Here is a 20,305-nt window from a genome sequence, read left to right as displayed (position 1 = left end):
TATAGGACCTGCCTTGCTGTTTCACTTTTTGTCTTGAGAATGCCACATCATATGACACAACTCTCTCTCTCTCTCTCTCTCTCTCTCTCTCTCTCTCTCTCTCTCTCTCTCTCTCTCTCTCTCTCTCTCTCTCTCTCTCTCTCTCTCTCTCTCTCTCTCTCTCTCTCTCATATATATATATATATATATATATATATATATATATATATATATACTTGGGTGTTTGTTTTTTCTGTGACAAAATGTTTGCGGTCTGCGGACCACATCTGTAGACCTCTGCAGTAGAAGAGGTGAACCAAACGTCTACAGTCTGAAAAAAAAAATTGTTTGTTTTTTTAACATCTACGGACTACTAAAAAAACTGAAATCTAAATAAATTGGTTTTTTTTAAACTTCAAAGTGATTTTTTTATATTTTTATGACTTTGTTATAAATAATTAACGAATTTAGATTAACTTTTATGTATTATTGTATAAAAAATAAAAATAAAAATTGTATGAATTAATGTATATATTTGATAAAAACCAACAACTTTGGTTGCAAAATTATAACTAAACATTATAATTAGTGATCAAAGAATTTGATACATAAATGGATGTAAATAAACTTCGATTTTTGTCAATTAAATCCACTAAAAACGTACCATAAATATTTTCTCGAGAAATTGACGATACTGTATTAAATAATGTTTTACAAAATTTGGCAAAAAAATATAAGAATATATTATTATTTTTTTCATATTTATATAAACAACTTCAACGACTATTATTGTAATAAATCTTTATTTATAAATTTGTCAAAAATATCAGGTTTGTATCGTCGAACGTTTTTTTTTAAGTTTTGTAATTTTTTTTCAATTGTTTATCATTAATAAAGTTGGAAAAAATATAAATTAAAAAAAAAACTTTAAAAAATAAAGATGTATATGTTTTTTTAAGCTAGAAGATGTTTGAAGATGTTAGAAGACTCTGGTCCACATCTACGCCAAGAAGAGGGCGCGCAGACATTTTTAGGTCTGCAATCTTAAAAAAAACAAACAATCTGCGAAGACTAATGTCTGTGCGTGGTCTGTGCGGCGCAGACAGAAGAGGCCACACAGATCTGCAGACAAAAAACAAACACTACCTTGGCCTAAAGTCTTCTTTTTTTAATGTTTTCAACTTATTTTACATATTTGGTCCATCTTTAAAAAACCTATAAACGTCATTCCATTCTTTTATACAACTTTTTTAATAACTTCTTCAAAAATTGAAAAATACTTAAAGTCGTTTGATATGGAATCTAACTGGGTCCAAAAAGGGATTGAGTTTTTTTTTTCAAACAGCTTTCCTTAAATGACTCCAACTGATTCGATAATTTTTTGCGATAACTCCCTTAAAAGGGGAATAATTTGCACCAATTTAACCATAGACGAAAAGAAATATAACTTGATAAATAAAATTTGGAGCAACTGTAAAAAAACTCATTACATATCGGTTTCATAATCAATTTAGTTCTTATATTTTTTTATTCAATTAATTCATAAAAAACGGTAATTGTATTCAATTTAACCATTTTATCCGGTCAACAAATCATCCAACTTTCAAAAAATATACTTTTGTCTCAGATTTCAATTTTTTTACAAATTTGATCCAAAATTATATTTTTGGCCCAGATTTTAAATTTTACTACAAATTTAGTCAAAATTTTATCCTTTTGGCCTAGATTTCATAAGTTTGTTATCAATGCATCCTGACATTAGTTTTTTTACAACTATTTTCCAAAAAAAAAATTGAATATGTTTTTTCTTTTAAAAAAATGATATATATACAAAAAAAAACATATTTTCACATAATAAAAATCTTATATTTTCTTTATAAAAAATTATTTTAAAATACTTTTTTGTATACAAAGAACCTATTTTTAAAAATATGAATTTATTAAGTACATAAATATATACAAATCCGTTTTTATAAAAAAAATGTATATAAACACATATTTTACAAACAAAAAATCTATACAAACAACTATATTATTATAAATATATTTGTAAACAAACACATATTTGTAAAAAAAAATGTATGCAAACATCTATTTCATAGTAAACATGTGTGTGTATTTACACACACAAACACTAGCCTTTTACCTCGCACCAAACGATAGATGCGAATAATTTCTTTCAATATTAATTCTATTCGCTAACAGTGAAATTTAATTTGTCTTGGAAGATGGTAACTTATAACTTGGAAATTAACCCATTTTGATATATTATTATGGGTTTAAAACAAAAATATAACAATGTGTAGGTTGAAAAAAAAAACTTGTATGACAATAAATTTTATTTTTTAATTTGAAGACGTACATTTTTTATTAGTTATCAAAATTCCTTTTGAATTTTGAATATGAGTTATTATTTTATGGTATTAATTCTTATATAACTTTTATTTAGAGTATACATTTAAAAGGATAATTTAATTGTCGATAATTTACTTCTCAAATAATGTTTTTTTCTTAAAAACATGTTTGTATATATTATTATTCTATAAAAAGATGTTTGTATACATTTGTTTATAAAAACGTATTTGAATATATTTTTATAAAATACTAGTACGTGTGTGTATACATTGTATATATAAACATGTTTGAATACAAATGTGTTTATTATAAAATATGTGTTTATAAAAAGTATATAAATATGTTTTTAAAAAAGAAATGTATATTATATATATATATATAGGTATTTTTTTAAAAAGTATATACATATGTTTTTAAAAAAAGAAATGTATTATATATATATATATATATATATATATATATATATATATATATATATATATATAGGTATTTCATATATAGAAAAAGTCTTTTAAAATAAAAGTTTTTTTTATAGAAACTATAAGATTTTTTATGTGAAAATATGTTTTTTTTGTATAACCAATTTTTCTTGAGAAAAAGTGTTGTAAAAAAACTATAGTTACGATGAATTCATAACAAAATTTTGAAAGTTTGGCGAAAAAGATAAATTTTGGACAAAATTTGTAATAAAATTTAAAATTTGGGCCAAAAGTATAAATTTTGGACTAAATTTGTAAAAAGATTGAAATATGGTTAAAAAGTATAATTTTTAAATGTTAGATGACCTGTTGACTGGGTAAAAATGTTAAATTAAATATGATTACCAGTTTTTGAGACTTATATATATATATATATATATATATATATATATATATATATATATATATATATATATATATATATATATATATTATGAATAAATCGATTATAAAACAAATATGTAATAATTTTTTACAGTTTTTCCATAAAAGTTTCTATTCTATTCCCTTTAAAATGAAACATGAGCAGATACCATGCACATTTTTGTAATAAAACTTTCAATTCTATTCATTAAAAAATCTTAAAATTTAAAGATATTTTTGACATAACAACCAACCATCAATCTAAAATGAACAAAAATGTTAACATAGCTTTTATATATATATATATATATATATATATATATATATATATATATATATATATATATATATATATATATATATATTAGAGAAATTGAGTAATCTGACCATTTTTTGGGGGTTTTGTAAATATAACAATTTTGCAAAATAACCACATATTCCGGAATGGGTCGTTTCGGAACGAATTTCGGATTATTTTTTGGGTGGCCCAGCGCATGGCATTGGATCTGGAATGTCTATTTCTGATCAACTGTATATGTTCCAAATCGGAATTTTGAATTTCAAAATCTGGAATATAATATGAGGCAGAAATTTCATTCTGTAAAGGCACATTCCGATTTCGATGTTCCGATTTCATTCTAACACGCAATGCAACTCCCATCTCTGATACTCATCTTCGACATGGAAAATGAACACTACAACCCCGTTATTTTACGGGTACGTTCTTCGTTTTGTCTTTGTTTGTTTAAGATTCCTATTTTTATACTGTTACTATTCTGGAATTCATAGACCACCTCTGAAATAAACTGAAAACGTTCAGGAGTTTAAATTAAAGATGACATTATTATAGGACCAACTGAAAAATAGTTTAGATGTTTAAGTATTGTTGATTTACATCGAGTTGTCATGTTCCAGATCTTAAAATTTTATTACGGAAGCCTCTGGAACGCAAAGAACTGTTCTGGAACACGAAGAACTCGTCTGGAACATGAGGAACAGGTCTGAAACTAGTCTGGAATATTGGTCATTTTCATTTTAGAATGAAGTGATAACACCTTTTTTATTTGTGCAATACGACATGGTTTTTGATGCATCAATTACACTCCCGTATAAACCCAAAATCAGAGGGAAAATTCTTGCGGCATTCAGAAACAGACCCGAATGTGAGACTATGTTTTGTAATACATGTTTCGGGAGGTGATTAGACATTCCTAATGTAGATGGGGATCATTTGCTTCTACTTTACGCCTTTTGCCACGAAGTTGTCACCGACCCCGAAGCTAAGTATAGGAAATGGTTTTTGAAATTGGGGGTTACGAGTTGTCATTCAGGAAGAAAGAATTTTGTCTAATCATCGGCTTCCAGTTTGGTGACTATTTTCCTTTTTATGCATCCGGCACCGCCTTCCGTTCCCATGTCTTTCCTATGGTCCCGACGAATGTCTCGGTCAAATTATATCATGTTACGAAGGTGTTTTAAAATTCAATTAATAAGTTATCAGACGAGGATTCAGTCCGTGTATGTCCTTTATACCTGTTACAGAAGGATTTCAATGGGCGGTGGGTAAAACAGCCTGTTACGGAAGAGTATTTCGTTTTGTTATGCAACCTTGATGAATTCAACATGTATAATGTCATCTATTTTATAATTATTGATTATAATTACTTTTCGTTACTAAAATTTATTAGAAATTTAATATTAACTAATTTTTTATGTGGTAGATATCCATGGGGGAGGATAATTTGGGATCAATTGTACAAACAGCATTGTACTGAATTCAATAAGGTTGACAAACTTATATATCTAGAAGAACCGAAAGACAATGAACCTCAAAAATTGTCCTCCACCCTACAAGGATTTTTATACGCTTTTATGGTAAGTATATGGTGAAAATTTTATTATTTATTTTTGTTTGCTAACATTCTAACTATTTTTTATTTATTTGTTTGCTAACATTCAAATATAGATTCTTGAGACTTTTCCAATGAGCAGAGAATGTGATCCCTCGTGATGTTGCATGGACAAAACTGAGGGCATTACAAAAGACTCATTGCAACCAATTTTTACAAATCGACGATATATGGTTACTTTATTATTTAAATATTTATTTATTTTATAATTTATGTCTATTTATAATTTTATAATTTTGGTGGCAAGGTAATAGATTCGTACAAAAGCTGGAGCCGACAGAAGATGAGATGTGTGCTGAATGGTAGATTGTTAGCTCGGCGTTGATTGATCGCCATGATTTTCCACCTTCCCTAACATCATTACCCAAAAACTCCCCTACTCATGAGCCTCGAGAAAAGAAGGCACAGATAGATGATCCATCTCACCGATCCATCTCACCCGTCACCACCACCATTGTCGACTGCTGATCCATTAACTGACAATGACCGAATTATTGGTGACTTGCAGAACGAGGTCGATCAATTGAAAAATGAGGTTCGTAAATGTCATGAGCAGTTACGAGCTTAGGAGGAGCGTTTAGTAGAGCATGAGGCTACTTTAGTCATGGTTCTAAACCTTATCAATAAGACTCCCAGAGACGATGTTAGTACCTCGAAGGGATGGAGGTATATTTTTAATTATTTCATCGTTTATGGTCGTTATGTTTTTGCATCGTTTCCAGTATACATTATTGAACCGTACATGGATACTACAATAACAATGAGTTATGTGAGCATGATTATGTCTTAAGCACCTCTGAAAATTGATGAATGAAGGCCTTGAACAGCCGTTGAATGTCAGCCCTGAGCAGCCGTCTCCGGTTATTCACTCTTCGGATGTAAAAGAGATTATGCGAGATGAATACAAAACCCTGTCGTTGACACCTCTTAGGTGTTCTAAGCGCCAAAAAGTTATATCCATATGGTATAAATCGTCATTGATACAAATGAAGATGAAATGCGTCACACGGCAACAACCAGCACCGTTGCACAATCTTTTAGATCGTACCATACACACTGTTTATAAAGAACAAGATGGCTCGCTGTTGTTTGGTCACAATTATTTGTTGGGTTTTGCTATGATTGAGTTTTAGACACGATTATATATGGATAGTCATGGAAGATGGTTGTCATGTAAGTAATATAATTATTTGCTTATTATATAATAAGCTTCTAATAACATATTTACGTTACTGCAAAAAAAAAATTAATTTGGAGCACGTCATGATGCGGATCTCATTGTTGGTAGAGAGTTGATGATGCTCGGCAAACGATTGTGTGTCAGCTTTCAATACTAATACATTTGACTGGAGTGACATGACTGACTGATCTTTTACCTAGCTTGGTCAAAGTGTGATTCCGTATAATTTTGTTTGGATTACATTACCTAAGTATTTATATATACTAACTAATTATTTCTAACCTCTTTTTGTAGCTTTACATTCCAATCAATATAACATGCTCAATGGTTTTTAAATGTTTTAGATTTGAATACATTCTAAATGACTATATACAATAAGGGCAACTATTATTTGGAAAATGAAGATTGGTTTATAAGTATGAGAACCCACATCTACAAAGTGCTATTGGGAATCAACTACATACCAAACCAATTGATTCAATCAAACTCAAAAGCTGCAATGTAACCCTCAAAAAGGAACCGTACCATACAGATTTAGGGGATTGTAGATTATTTTTGTATTAGTTCCTGAAAACATTGATCACCGAAAAACCAGTTTTTATAGAAGGTAAAACCACCGGTCCATAGACTATGTGGGTTATAAAAAGATAATTTTGGGATACAAGGAAAAGGATAATTTGAACATCATATTTGTAATATAACAAACATATCTTTTATTTTAGTTTATGTATTTATTAGTTGTTTATTCATTTTAATTGTATTTTATATTTTATAAAACCAAAAATTTTCCATTTTATAAAGAGTAAATTACACGAATGGTCCCTATGGTTTAGGGTAATTTGCGCGTTTAGTCCCTAACTTATTTTTTTAACTCGGAAGGTCCCTACTATTTGTTTTTGTTACACGCTTGGTCCTTCTCTTACCTAAAAAAACTATTTTGCCCTTGATTTTTTAAATTTTTTAAATAAACACACCCCAACCCCAACCCCCCTCACCGTACCTTACTTATCCCATAATTTTTTCTTATTTAAATAATATTCTTTTTAGGTAAGAGAGGGACCAATCGCATAACAAAAACAAACAGTAAGGACCAAGCGCGTAACAAAAACAAATAGTAGGGACAAAGCGTGCAACAAAAACAAACAGTAGGGACTTTCCGAGTTAAAAAAATAAATTAGGGACGAAGCGCGCAAATTACCTCAAACCATAGGGACCATTCGTGTAATTTACTCTTTTATAAAAGCAAAACTTATACATTATACTCCAAAACTATGTATTACATATATATTTGAAAACCAAATACTACATTTAAAAAGAAATAAATAAATAAATGTCCAGAATTGTACTCCAAAACAATGTGTTCGGAAAAATATGGTCTTTACCAAAAAAAATTGTCATTTTTGTTAAAAAAAATCGTTTATAGATTACTAAATTTTTCACATATATATTAATGGATAAAGCTTGTGGGAATAAAAAACTTTTTTCAGTTTAGAGTTTTGCTTCAAACATTTGTTTCATCGATTTTTATCCTTGAAAATATTTAAATAAATAAAACCATCACCACATTTTATAAAGGTTACACTTTTAGTCCTTTTTCTTTTGACTTTTCAATTCTTAGATGAATAAAAGTTTTTTTAAATAACATTTTTGACCCAATACTTATTATACTTTGATATGTGGTTCTGTTTTTTGTGAGTATTGAATTTGTAGCGGATCTCTTTAACGTTTGCTTTTCGAAAGCCCCACTTCAGTCTATTTTAAAAATAAAAGTAGAAAAAAATAGACCCCGGGGCTTTTTTTTTCGTAGTTAGATAATAACTCATAATAATCAAACTAACAAACAAATATTACACATTCAGTGGAAGAATTTATCCAATTTTTGGAAGAAAAAAAAATATAATTTAAAGAATTTATCAGAGGAAGATAGAGCCAAGATTAGTATAAGTTTTGAAAATCAAGGCATAATAATTATCCCCACAATGAAATTGTATATGCCTCTAGAACAAAGCCAGCAAGAATATTCTTGATAATTAAATCTATGCACTTGCAGCCGAAAGGTGAGGCAATTTAATCAACAAAAACAATATTAAATTTTACCAAAAATAAGGAACCCAGATGAGATGAGAACCCCAAATCTGGGATTGAATAAAAACCCTAATTTTCGGAATTAAATTTGTGCCCCCAGAACAAAGCCATCAAGAAATCGATCGTAAGATCTTTGCCCTTGAAGCTGAAAGAAGAGGCGATTTTCACATAATATGAAACTCGGAAATTACAGACAATCTATTAAACCTACTCGATTTTCGAAAATCGAGTACGAATGTACACACAAGAACTTGATAACTAAACAAATTTTAGGGTTTGGAGACTTGCTGATGATGCTGTATGTGTTGTTGGACATGTTATATATAGCAGGAACTCGAAACCCTAAAATAGCGAAATTTAAGTGAGTAGCAGGTTAGGCCCTCGCACTTTTCTACATTTTATTATGTCTCCCTAAATAATCACAAAAATCACCATTATAAATATTTTATACGTAACTTTTGGGTCATATTAAAAGAATTTTTTTTAAATATATATTTTGGATTAAAAAATTGGATTTTGAATTTTGGAGGATAGAAAAAAATGTACTTTGAAATTTCAAGTACATGTCCGAAATTTTGAAAATATATTTCATTTTTACCGAAATTAAACAAATAGTTAACGAAATGTAACAAAAGCAAACTGAATTTCGATACAAATGCATAATAATGAGTCATTCAGCTGAGTAATCGATCATAATAAGCATTTCAGATTTAATAGGATAAAGAGATTTTTTGATAAATATGTGATGCAAATAATAAAAAGAAAACACATTATATTTCATTGAAATCTAAAACGCTTTATTATGGAATCGACGATAATTTTGGTAAATATACAAAAAAAAGTATGTCATTTCTCTGTATTTATTGTAACTTGGTTGATATGGGATTTAATTTTTTGTTTTTGTTCTTTGTTTGTTTCATGTTTGATAAAAATACATATCTAATTACAGACTCAAAGAAGACGTGAAAACAAATGTAAATGCAATTTATGGAAGACTTCTCTTATATATTAAATCAATCATCCCTGTTTTTTTGTAAGTTCGGCAACAATTATTTTTTGTTTGTAATAAATGAATGAAAATACACATATGACACTTTCGCTTTCCTCTTTAACAAAGGATCAAATCAATATGATAAAAAGATATTTATCTTGAATAATATTTGATCTAATCTCCCTGTTATAATAAAACTTTTTTTTTTTTCTACCGGGCACTTTTACATCATTTTCTTCCAAAAAGTTAAATTACTGGGATAATGACGTAAATGTATTTTTTGATTTGTACACATCTAGTCACTGACTTTTTTTTCGTTTATATTTACCCTTTCAACTTGTTAAACTATACACATTTAGTCCTTATGACCGGTTACTCTAGGTTAACCGGTAAAAATAACTTAATACGGTAATATATTTCTCACTTTATACATATTTAGTCTTTAATATTTTTGTACACATTTAGTCCTTAATATTTTTTTGTTGCAAAATAAATCATTTTTGTTTTTATACTCATTCGGTACTTATTAATGATTTCTTTAGGTTTTTCTCATGACATCTTACGTGAGATAACCATATGGTGATGTGATAAGTTGAAGTGGCCCTGCTATATGTTGTAGATCGGTTGTAAGCTGTAGGCAGTGAGGCTCGAGAAGAGCAGTTGGGTTAAGGCGGCATGCCAACAAACTCTGGGTATTCCAGTTTAATTACTAATTGGACTTGTTGCATGTTGGCATTTCAGTCTGATGACTGATTGAGTCAATGTATTCCAATCTGATGAGTGTGGGCTCGTTATGCATGATAATACGTTTTTGTATCAAGTATTTTGGGGTAAACTTACTAAATTTTGTGTTTACCCAGTTGTTTATGTTTTTAGGTTCTATCGTTGATCGCGGGAAGGCGAAAGAATGACTGTACACACTCATCAACAGTATTGAGGATTCCGCGTTTTTTTATATTACTCCGATTTTCGATAAATGTATTTTGGAATAAACGTTTTTTTCTTAATAATGGATTTATAATTAGGGACTTTTGCCTTATTTAAAAATGAAAATTTTTTGTTATGAAAATGAGACGTTACACATAAACATCAACAGCCCCTCACACTTCATCAATGATTGTCCCACGTAAGATGTCGTGAGAAAAACTTAAACAAATCATTCATAAGTACTAAATGAGTACAAAAACAAAAAATGACTTATTTTGAAACAAAAAAAATATTAAGGACTAAATGTGTACAAAAATATTAAGGACTAAATGTGTACAGAATGAGAAATATATTACCCTAATAAGTCATTTTTTCCGGCTAATCTGGAGTAACTGGTCATAAGGACTAAATGTGTATAGTTTAACAAGTTGAAGAGGTAAATGTTTACGGAAAAAAAAATAGTGATCAAATGTGTACAAATTGAAAAATATATTACCCTTTTAAGTCATTATCCCAAAATTACTTCTTTACCCATGCTTCATTTCACATTATCCCTTTCAATCATTATTCATTGTACTTAATTATTGTATTAGGAAGATTACATTACATATTGTATTTATCTACTTATCATAATAATCATTCTAAAATATACTCACCTAATAATTTCAACAATTTATTTTTCAATCAGAGCATTCGGTGTAGGCAACTAGTTACAACACCAAATTGATATCAGCTCACATGTCACGTAAGCAATGGTGTTATAACACCAAATGAGGAAAATGGTCATCATGTTAAGAGCATGTTATAACACCAACTTTTTTCCATTTCATAGTTTCTTTCTTCTTTTTCTTTTTTTTTTCTGAGTTTCTTTTTTTAAATTAAAACAAATATATTTTAAATAAAACATAATTTAAAAAAAAATAACATAAAATTTAAATTACACATAACTACAAATTGTCTCTTCATAAATTTGTCTTTTCTTTCAACCGGGTGTTAGAATGCCTTCACGAATGTGGAATACTAAGGATATATTTCATCTATAAGGTAATACCTAAATTTGTATATATATTTCATCTATAAGGTAATACCTAAATTTGTATCCGTTTCATTTCACTATGAAAGGAGCATCCGAGGCCTTTCCATTCAAAAGATCGTCAAATACTAACGAATGATCAAAAACGTTAACGTCGTTGTTGGAACCCGCAAACCCAAAAAGTACATGCTAAATCCATAAATCTTGAGAAGCAACAGCCTCTAAAACCAACGAAAGCGATTCGTGATGACCACTTGCGTCTTGCCCTTTCCATGCTACTAGACAATTTTTTCATTTCCAGTGTGTGCAATCAATACTTCCAATCATTCCGGGAAACCCATGACATTCTTCATGCGTCGCATACCATTCTTGCAAATGATGCAACGAAGGTTTCCGCAAATATACGTCTCCAAATGTTTCAACAACACCTCTTGACAAGGTATACAAACTCTCCATTGCGGTTCTTTCGTACATTCTCATATAGTCGTCCATGGTGTCGGATGACTCCCTCATAACCATCAAACGAATGGCCGCAACAAACTTCTGCAACGTTTTAAATCCTCGTCTACCTGTAGCATCATATTTCAATTGAAAAAATTCATATATAAAACATAAATTAACTACAGTTTAAAAATATAGTACATTTGTATTAAAATTAAAGAAACATGTAGTACAGTTGTATTTATTTTGTATAAAAATATAGTAAATATGTATTAAGATTAAAGAAATGATATCGGCATTCCAAGACGTTGGCGATCCATAGGAACACATTCTTATTCAAACGAAATCTTCTTTTGAAGTCTTTCGACTCTTATACACAATTATCCACAAAGTAATCATGATATAGATGTTCGTGTCCTTCCTCACGATTTATGTTTAACATCGTACATCTTGTTAGTAGCGGGTTTGGGTCTGGTTGTAGCAGCTCGTTAATGTAATAATGATACATCATCTTGAAGAATATATCGTCATCGAAATCATCAGACGAGTCAAAATAATCCATAATTTTTTTTTGAAGATAATTGAAATTATATAAAGAGGAAATAGAGAAATTGTGTGAAAATATTTGTACAATGGTAGGTATTTATAGGATAAATAATTTTTTTAATAGTTAATTTTTTTTTAAATGATCAGTTGGCAACGGTCGGTCAAGGATTAACGGTCAAATTTAACTCGTTTCTTCCGGTTGTGATGCCAACGAGATCACTCTTAACGGGCCAAGAAGGGGGCGGTGTTCCCTATTACAACATCGTTGTGGCCTTCGGCCATAACTAGCAAATTTGTGCCCATACTATATACTCTCATGGATTTATCTCCCCCAATTTGCTTCTAGCTTTTAGAAACTAAATCATGTATGCTACTCATTCAAGCTTTAAAATACTCAAGTTCGTAGGTTTAATCCTCAGAATGATTGAACCCTAAAATGGAATCCCAATCTCTTTGTCTTCTTTCTCAACCAAAATAACTCAGGCAGAACTAATTGTTTACTCTTTTTCAAGTTTATACAATGAGTGAAGGTTCGTCTGTATACTTAACTATCACACAAACTGATTGAAGGCAAGTTTGATTTTTTATTTTATATATATATATATATATATATATATATATATATATATATATATATATATATATATATATATATATATATATATATATATATATATATATATGTGACTGGTTATATGGAATCTAATTAAAGGTTTCGATTCTTGCATAGGTCAATTGTTAGAGGGAGTCTGATTGAAGATGAGATCGATTGAAGTTCATTTGTTTATGTTATAATCTCTTTTTTCTACTTTTCCGTTGGGTGTAGATGGGTTTGACATATATATACGTTCCATTCTTAATCTCTTCTTTGCTTGATTCTTTATGCCCATTATTTTCATCAATACATATGCGTATGTGATATTTCAAGATTTTAGGTATTGATTTTGATTTGTTTTCTTGAAGGTGTGTAGGTAATTTGACATTCCAAAATGACAGTTTCTATGAATCGTATCCCACTATATTGTATATACTTTAAAATGATCGATTTTGCACTAATTAATATATGTTGTTTCTGAACATACCTATATCTACCTTTCTCGATGCATGATTTGATTGATTTCATATCTACAGTGCTCATATCTATCTCCTTTTTCATCTCAATCGACGATCATGAAGGTCAGTTTCTTTTACTAATCATATTTTATGTACATGACATGTATTTGGATATCCAAATACCTTTTCTGTACTCAAACAACTGAGACTTACATATGATGATTCAATAATATTTAGAGTCCATTGAGTCATGTTACTTGTATGTAATGATGACTTAAAGAAGTATTTTCATCATTTCGGTACTTAATGGCTCTTTCAAAGGCCTTGATGTCTTTTAGGCAATACCTATGTATTTTCATTGAATTTTGAACTTATGGTTTATATAAAAAGACAACCAAGGTGCTCATATTGAAGCTTGAAAAAGTTGCCATAGATTTTGAACATAGAATTGATGATGTTTTGGATTTTGGAATTGACATTATTTGTGTTTTATAATTAACAGGATAAATATTAAAGCCTGCAAAAGTTGCCTTACAAACTCTATCCCCGAGATGTTCGAGGAAATGTCACTCTCAATAATCAATTTATGAATGTTTTTTCTGGCCTCAAGGCTGATGATAATTGTGAAGGAGAAACATTTGCTTTGTATCCATTACTTTGTAGACATGCTTCTATTTGTTTACTAAGGTATATCATACGTCTTCGCAATGCACTCCTTTTTTGGAAACTAAAATTAACGCATCTATTATAATTATTTGGAAGCCATATTTTGTTCAATGGTTGTATGATGTATGACATGCAAACATTATAAGTAATGTAGATTGTAGATACATTTTTTGGACCAGGATGTGGACCAAATTAAATATCATTTTTTACTAAAGTTTTAGAGTGATGTTTACATAATATGGGTTTCTTGTAGGTTGTATGCTTTCACTTCTTCTTGACCAGATCAATGTTGAATTTCTATAGATATGTAAAATTGAAGATCTCATTGCTAATTGATTTAGTTTCTTTAATGTTTGACTCTAAGTTTCAATTGTATGTTAGAAACTCCACAAAAAAAATCGTTTTGGTTGTGATATCAGAAAGTAGGGCGTTGTAATTGGAAAAATTTGAAAATAGGATGTTATGCTCAAAATTGGTAGTTTTTTTCAAAACAGTATAGACAATAAGATTATATAAAACATTAAATGATAATTTATTTATTGGTCAACCCTAGTGATTAATATACATAAACAGATAATTAGTCGCATTATACAATGAACTCGAGCATACCTTGAACGTATTGTGTTGGGCGCTACATTAATTTATTCATATTATTACTATATTTTTCTATCACGGTCATTTGGTTGAGTCGAGTGTATGTTTGATTTTATATAATTATTAAACTATTTGTATGATTTCTAGAATGAAATATTTGTTTAGAGTTTTATTTTTTCTCAAATAATTATTTTGATTAATAGGCTTGATTTTATATGTGGCTTCTACTCAGCTAACGTGGATATTAAGAACACTTTCAAGGGAGAAAATGCAACAGATACAAATGAAAATTATGGAAGTACCTTTTTATATTTAGAACACTTTCACCCATCACGCTCACTCTTACAATAATCAATAAATTTTACCAAAACACTCTAAAAATAATCAACAAGATTTACGAAAACACCAATAATGAAGGAATTTACATATAAAGGAAAGGAACTACTTCAACTCTTCAAATATGTATTCTTCAACAAACTAACAAATCCACATCCCCTCAAAAGGGTTTATTTTAAAGTACCCATTACCGATTATTTAACTTTTTTTACATAGAATCTGTCCCATCTTCTTCTCATTTTCAGACCGTGGGTCCCGCAAACGAGAAAATGACAGCAATGAGTAAAGGAATGAAAAATATTACCTGAATCTAACCACAACACACGATATGTCGTCTTTACTGTCTCTTTTCAAAGCTTCGGCTATTAACCGCTTAGCCGCCTTTTGAGGGTCCTTAATTCTCCTTGCGATGTCAACCGCTTCTTGATTATCCATTACCTGGATTCATCAATAAAACAACCATCAATAATTATAACTTTCCAAATGACATGACAGAACAGACTGTACTGCGTTTGACTGGGACTGGGACTGATATCAATGAATGTCAAATCCTAGAAAGTTTGTCCAGTCCAGTCTAGTCCCGTCTTATCTAGTCATGTCCTGTGTAACAGACAGAAGCAGTTAAAAGGGAAAGATGGAAAGAGGGATGACCTTCCAAAGACCATCACTTGCCAAGACAAGAAGATCGGTTTTGGAATCCACAACTGTATCTTGAATCGCAGGGTCGGATCGCAAATGGGATTTTAGGCTTTTGTCACCGAATGCACGAGAAACCGCCAGCTGTCCATTTACTCGAGGCACATCTCCTGATGAAAAGAAACAAATATAAATGATTTATTTGGAATGAAAATCTTTTATACCTTTTTTTATCAAAAATTGAAAGTCGATTTGTAATTAGTAATTTTTTAGTATTGGTAAGTGTGTGTTTTGTTGTTTTTAAGGGTTCATTACTTACAATTGGTAGGAAGGAAAGAATGATCAAGTGACAAATATACCCCTAGCCCTAGGTAAAGGATGGAGGAATGAGATTCTTATAAATGGCAACTTTACCCCCAATGGGAAAGAACACTAGAAGTGATGCCATGGTGGTGGTGAAAATGTTTTACTAGAAAGAGTAGAGCTGTCATTCTATGTGTTCACAGAGAGAAAAGAAAAAATTGAGCGAGATAGCTAAAATGACGATATTACCCCTGAAAAGCAATAAATTAAAAGGTCATACCACACTTGGGACGATGATGATGGCACCGTACAAGTCGAATGAAAAGGGAATGAAATCCCTAAAATGGCAACTTTACCCCTGGTTGAAGGAAAAAAAAAGGAATGAAATCCCTAAAATGACAATTTTACCCATGAAGAGCAACATTGGCAGCAAACGAAAGAACAGGAACTTTGACCTGGTTAAACAAAAAAGGAACGAGAGCCCTAAAATGACAATTTTACCCTTGAAGACCAAAAACTTAATAGGCCATGCAACACTTGGGTTGATGATGGCAAAAATAGAAATAGCAAAGTTGGCAGCAAAGGAGAGAGTGGGAACTTCCTAAAAATGTCAACTTTACCACCTATTCAAGGAAAAAAGAAGCGAGACCACTAAAATGACGATTTTACCCTTGAAGAGAAAGAATTTTGGCCATGACAGCAGAGTAGAAATAGCAAACTTGGAAGCAAAGGAAAGAGAAGAATGGCAATTTTACACAATATATGATTGTTTACAAGAAAATCTAACAAATAAGCATATACCCTACCCAATCAAAGTCAAAGTCAGACTCAAAGTCAAACCAACAAAAAGTCAAATATTTGTAGGGGCAAACCTGGCATATTTGATACAAAGCCTCCTTTATGCTCAATGCTAACCCTTTCAGTGCTAGGCTCATGATCAGTGGTCATCTGTATAGCTTCACCTCCTTTTGAAACAACAGCTCTTGAATCACCCAAATTTGCAACCCACAGCCTTTGACCATTTATAAGAACAGCTGTAACTGATGTGGACCCACCTCTCCCCAAATCAGAATCATGTGAAAGAATCGCTTCATCAGTCTTCTCATACGCTTTTGATATCGATCTTTTTGGGTCAACCCAAAACTCACTCTGCAAAAGTATATCAAAAGTCAAACATAAAAAAAAAAAAAAAAAAAAAAAAAAAACCGATAAATAAAAGAGTGATTTCACTTTATGAACCAATGCACATATAAATAGCAAGACTTCATTTTTGTTTTTGTGTCATTGAACAATAATGATAGTTTCTATAATCACTTCGAAAGTCGTTATAAAAACTAGGGGTAAATTACAAGTTTGGTCCCTGTGCTTTACTCATAATTGCAAGTTTGGTCCAATTTACTATAATCTTCCCCTTAATGAAATGCAAAAGCAAGAAAGATTTAAAAAAAAATGGACCAAATTTGGAAAAACACATCATCCCACTTAGCATTTTTGTCCAAAATCACTCATTTTTGAAAGAACAAAGAACAAAAATGTGTTTGCAACTAATAATCATAAAGTTTAGCATTTGAATAGTAACATTTTAGGGACACAAACACAGTAGTAGAATACACACCTCATTCAAGATGTTATCAAACAGATGTTTTTGAAGATAGGAAGGGACACGATCACCCGAATGCCCATCATAAATGGCAAATAAACCGAGTTCATGTTCATCAACTTCAACAAACCTAGCAACATGATAATCTTCCATTGGATGATTAGCTTTTCCTTTGACCAAGTCAAACCCAAACTTGATGTTACCCTCATGGTTTTTTCCCTTACCAGAACTATAAGATGAAGGGCCTCCTATGAACTATAAAAAACCAAAAAATGTTAAGAGAGAAATATAAAAAATGAGTAAGCAAAATTCATATAATAAAGGCATTTGTACAACTTGAAAAAAGGAACTATGTTGTTTTGTGGTAAAGAGATGAATATAAGAAATTGTTATTCTAGGGCATCCCTTAAAAGATAAAGGGGATACTGCAATAATATTAGATAGGTGAGGTATCATTAACATTAGTGATTCACTTTCTTAAATCATCATATATGTTTTTACTTTACAAACTGACCATCATTATTGCAAAAATTACAAGAGAACGCTGTAAATGCAAGAATAATTGTTAGTTTGCATTTTGCAATGAAAACCACTCATTCTAGCTAAGAGACAAAAAAAAATCTTTCAAAATTTGCAAGAAAACCATGGTTTGAAAAGTCAGCAACAAAAATAAGATAAGCTTCTGATGGTCTACTGCCTCAAATTTGCTTTGTTTTCCACAAGGAACAGTGGTAAAACAAAAGGAAATGAAACTGGTTTTTGATCAACCAAATTTATCCCTAATTAAGTTAGATTCCGAATGATCTGTTGATCAGAAGAAAGGAATCGAACAATCTCATCTTGAAAACATAGCTAAAACACAGAAAAAACAAACAAATCCTTATAGATAAATAGAATATTTGATCATCTAACTACATAGGAAGGACAATCCGCTAACAAATTGAAGGATTATAAAGTAAAGCAGAGTAGTAGAAATTACCTGCAAACAGCATAAATTTTCCATCAAATAATCTGCAAACAAGATATTCTTAACATCCAACACTTCGAAGCCAAACCCACGTGAAAACGCAACCGAATTTAGGGATTTCACTAACCAAGCGATCGAAAATCCGACAATCTATAAAACCCTTCAAACAGAAAACCCTGTAACCCAAAAATCGAAATGAAGAGTTAATGGAAACAAGGGACCAGTCTAATAATCAGCAGATTTCAGCAAATTGTTTGCTTCCACGAAACAATCATGATTAAAAATGGTAGTGTCGATTTCGCAGTCAAATAGAGGCTCAATTTTGGTATATATAAACAGCGTTTCAATTCTTCTTTCGGCATTATAGAAAGAAAAAGAATGGGGGCGAAAGACTGATTCGCGCGTTGACTTCAGATGTTTGTTGACCAATGCCGCGTCGAATTCTCTTATTGGAATTACCGTTATACCCCTGTCCATGAAAAAACGTTGTTGGACCCCTCAGTGTTCATGGCAAAGCTTGATATGTCGTTTTTTCTATTTTTTATAGTAAATAAATTAAAAGAGTAATATACTATGTTCTGTATATATATATATTTAACTATTAAATTATTTTTTATATGTGATTTATATCATGTCGTTTTAGTTCTTAAAAATTATTATTACGTAGATATTAGAATAACATAAGTTTTTTTTTTAAACGGAACTTCTCTAACAAGAGTTTCAGGTCAGCTTTTGCGCACCAACTAATCATCCGCTGCAAATATGAGACTATGTCTAGAGTCGTTGCAAACGAACTTCCATGGCCATAAGGTATTGATTACTGTCGATATTTAAATATGGGTCAATAAGTTATCCATCATATCTCATATCCTAATATATAAAACCTCTATAACACGTGGCATCTCTTCAATTTATAAACTTTCAAAGTAAATTACCGATAATGCCCTTATGAAATGTCCACAAAATTGATCGGTTTATTCCCCGAAATCACGTCTCCTTCGATTTTGCTTCTTGATTTTGGAAACTAGATATTGATTCAAAAAAATAATTTTCTCAAGTCTATGATGGAAACATCGATCATTCCATTTCGATTTTTAATTTTTGAAAGCTAGATATTGAGTCAGAATTTTAAAATTCTCAAATCTCTGATGGAAACCTGGATTTCCTTTTACCTTTTACCCGAAATTGATTGCTCAAAGCCGGTAGGCAACTTCACCATCGTTCTCTCTCAACCCGATCAATGGCTTCAAAAGTTCTAACAGGCAATCGATGTTTGGCAGACGATATGAATATCGATCCTTATGTTGAAGATGAACATACAATTTTTTTGAGATATGTTATGGACTATCTAAAAATATTGCCTCTGGGACTTTTTTTCTTCACGTCTTGCTCTATCATCTAGGTATCTCTTATCTACTTCTTTTCACTGTAACTAATTACATGTTCAATCTAAACAATCAATTTTAGAGTTTATTAGGGTTGGCTTGCATATGTACAAATAAATTGTTTGTATTGCAGCTGAGTGGAAAAGTCGAGGGTAGCTAATGACGTTGTTGGGTTGTACTTTACCAAATTCTGGTTAATCCTAATATTGTTTGGTTAGCAGTAGTGACATTTCAATGTTATTGGTTTCGATTTTGATTAATATTGTTTGGTAAGCATTACTGACATTTCAATTTTATTGGTTTCGATTTTAACTGTCCAGGATGTTCTTAATCTGGGTTTTGGTTCCACTTTTGTTTTTACTAAGATTCAGAAAGAGTTGATGTTATCAATGATTCTGGAATCAATTGTTGACCGATTGGGTATCCTCTCTTTACTTCTTCATTGTAATTCATGCATACAGTGGATTTCAGTGATG

The 20,305-nt window shown here is 30.6% G+C and overlaps 1 protein-coding gene across 1 annotated transcript; it reads right to left on the bottom strand.

The window, feature by feature from the left end:
- Nucleotides 1-15,001: 15,001 nt before the first annotated feature.
- Nucleotides 15,002-18,734, bottom strand: LOC145057423 (putative protein phosphatase 2C 10). The gene is made up of 5 exons (XM_079005267.1): nucleotides 18,457-18,734; nucleotides 17,493-17,732; nucleotides 16,750-17,026; nucleotides 15,590-15,744; nucleotides 15,002-15,376 (listed from the first exon to the last, which is right to left on the bottom strand). The coding sequence occupies exons 1-5, from the start codon at nucleotides 18,478-18,480 to the stop codon at nucleotides 15,239-15,241; spliced, it is 834 nt and encodes a 277-aa protein (XP_078861393.1). The 5' UTR covers nucleotides 18,481-18,734; the 3' UTR covers nucleotides 15,002-15,238.
- Nucleotides 18,735-20,305: the final 1,571 nt, after the last annotated feature.

The sequence above is a fragment of the Lactuca serriola genome, chromosome 6 (genome assembly GCF_051521515.1).
Source record: "Lactuca serriola cultivar US96UC23 chromosome 6, Lser_US96UC23_V15, whole genome shotgun sequence".
Lineage (NCBI taxonomy): Eukaryota > Viridiplantae > Streptophyta > Magnoliopsida > Asterales > Asteraceae > Lactuca > Lactuca serriola.
Note: the sequence above shows the minus strand (reverse complement) of the source record. Positions and strands in the feature narration are given on the sequence as shown.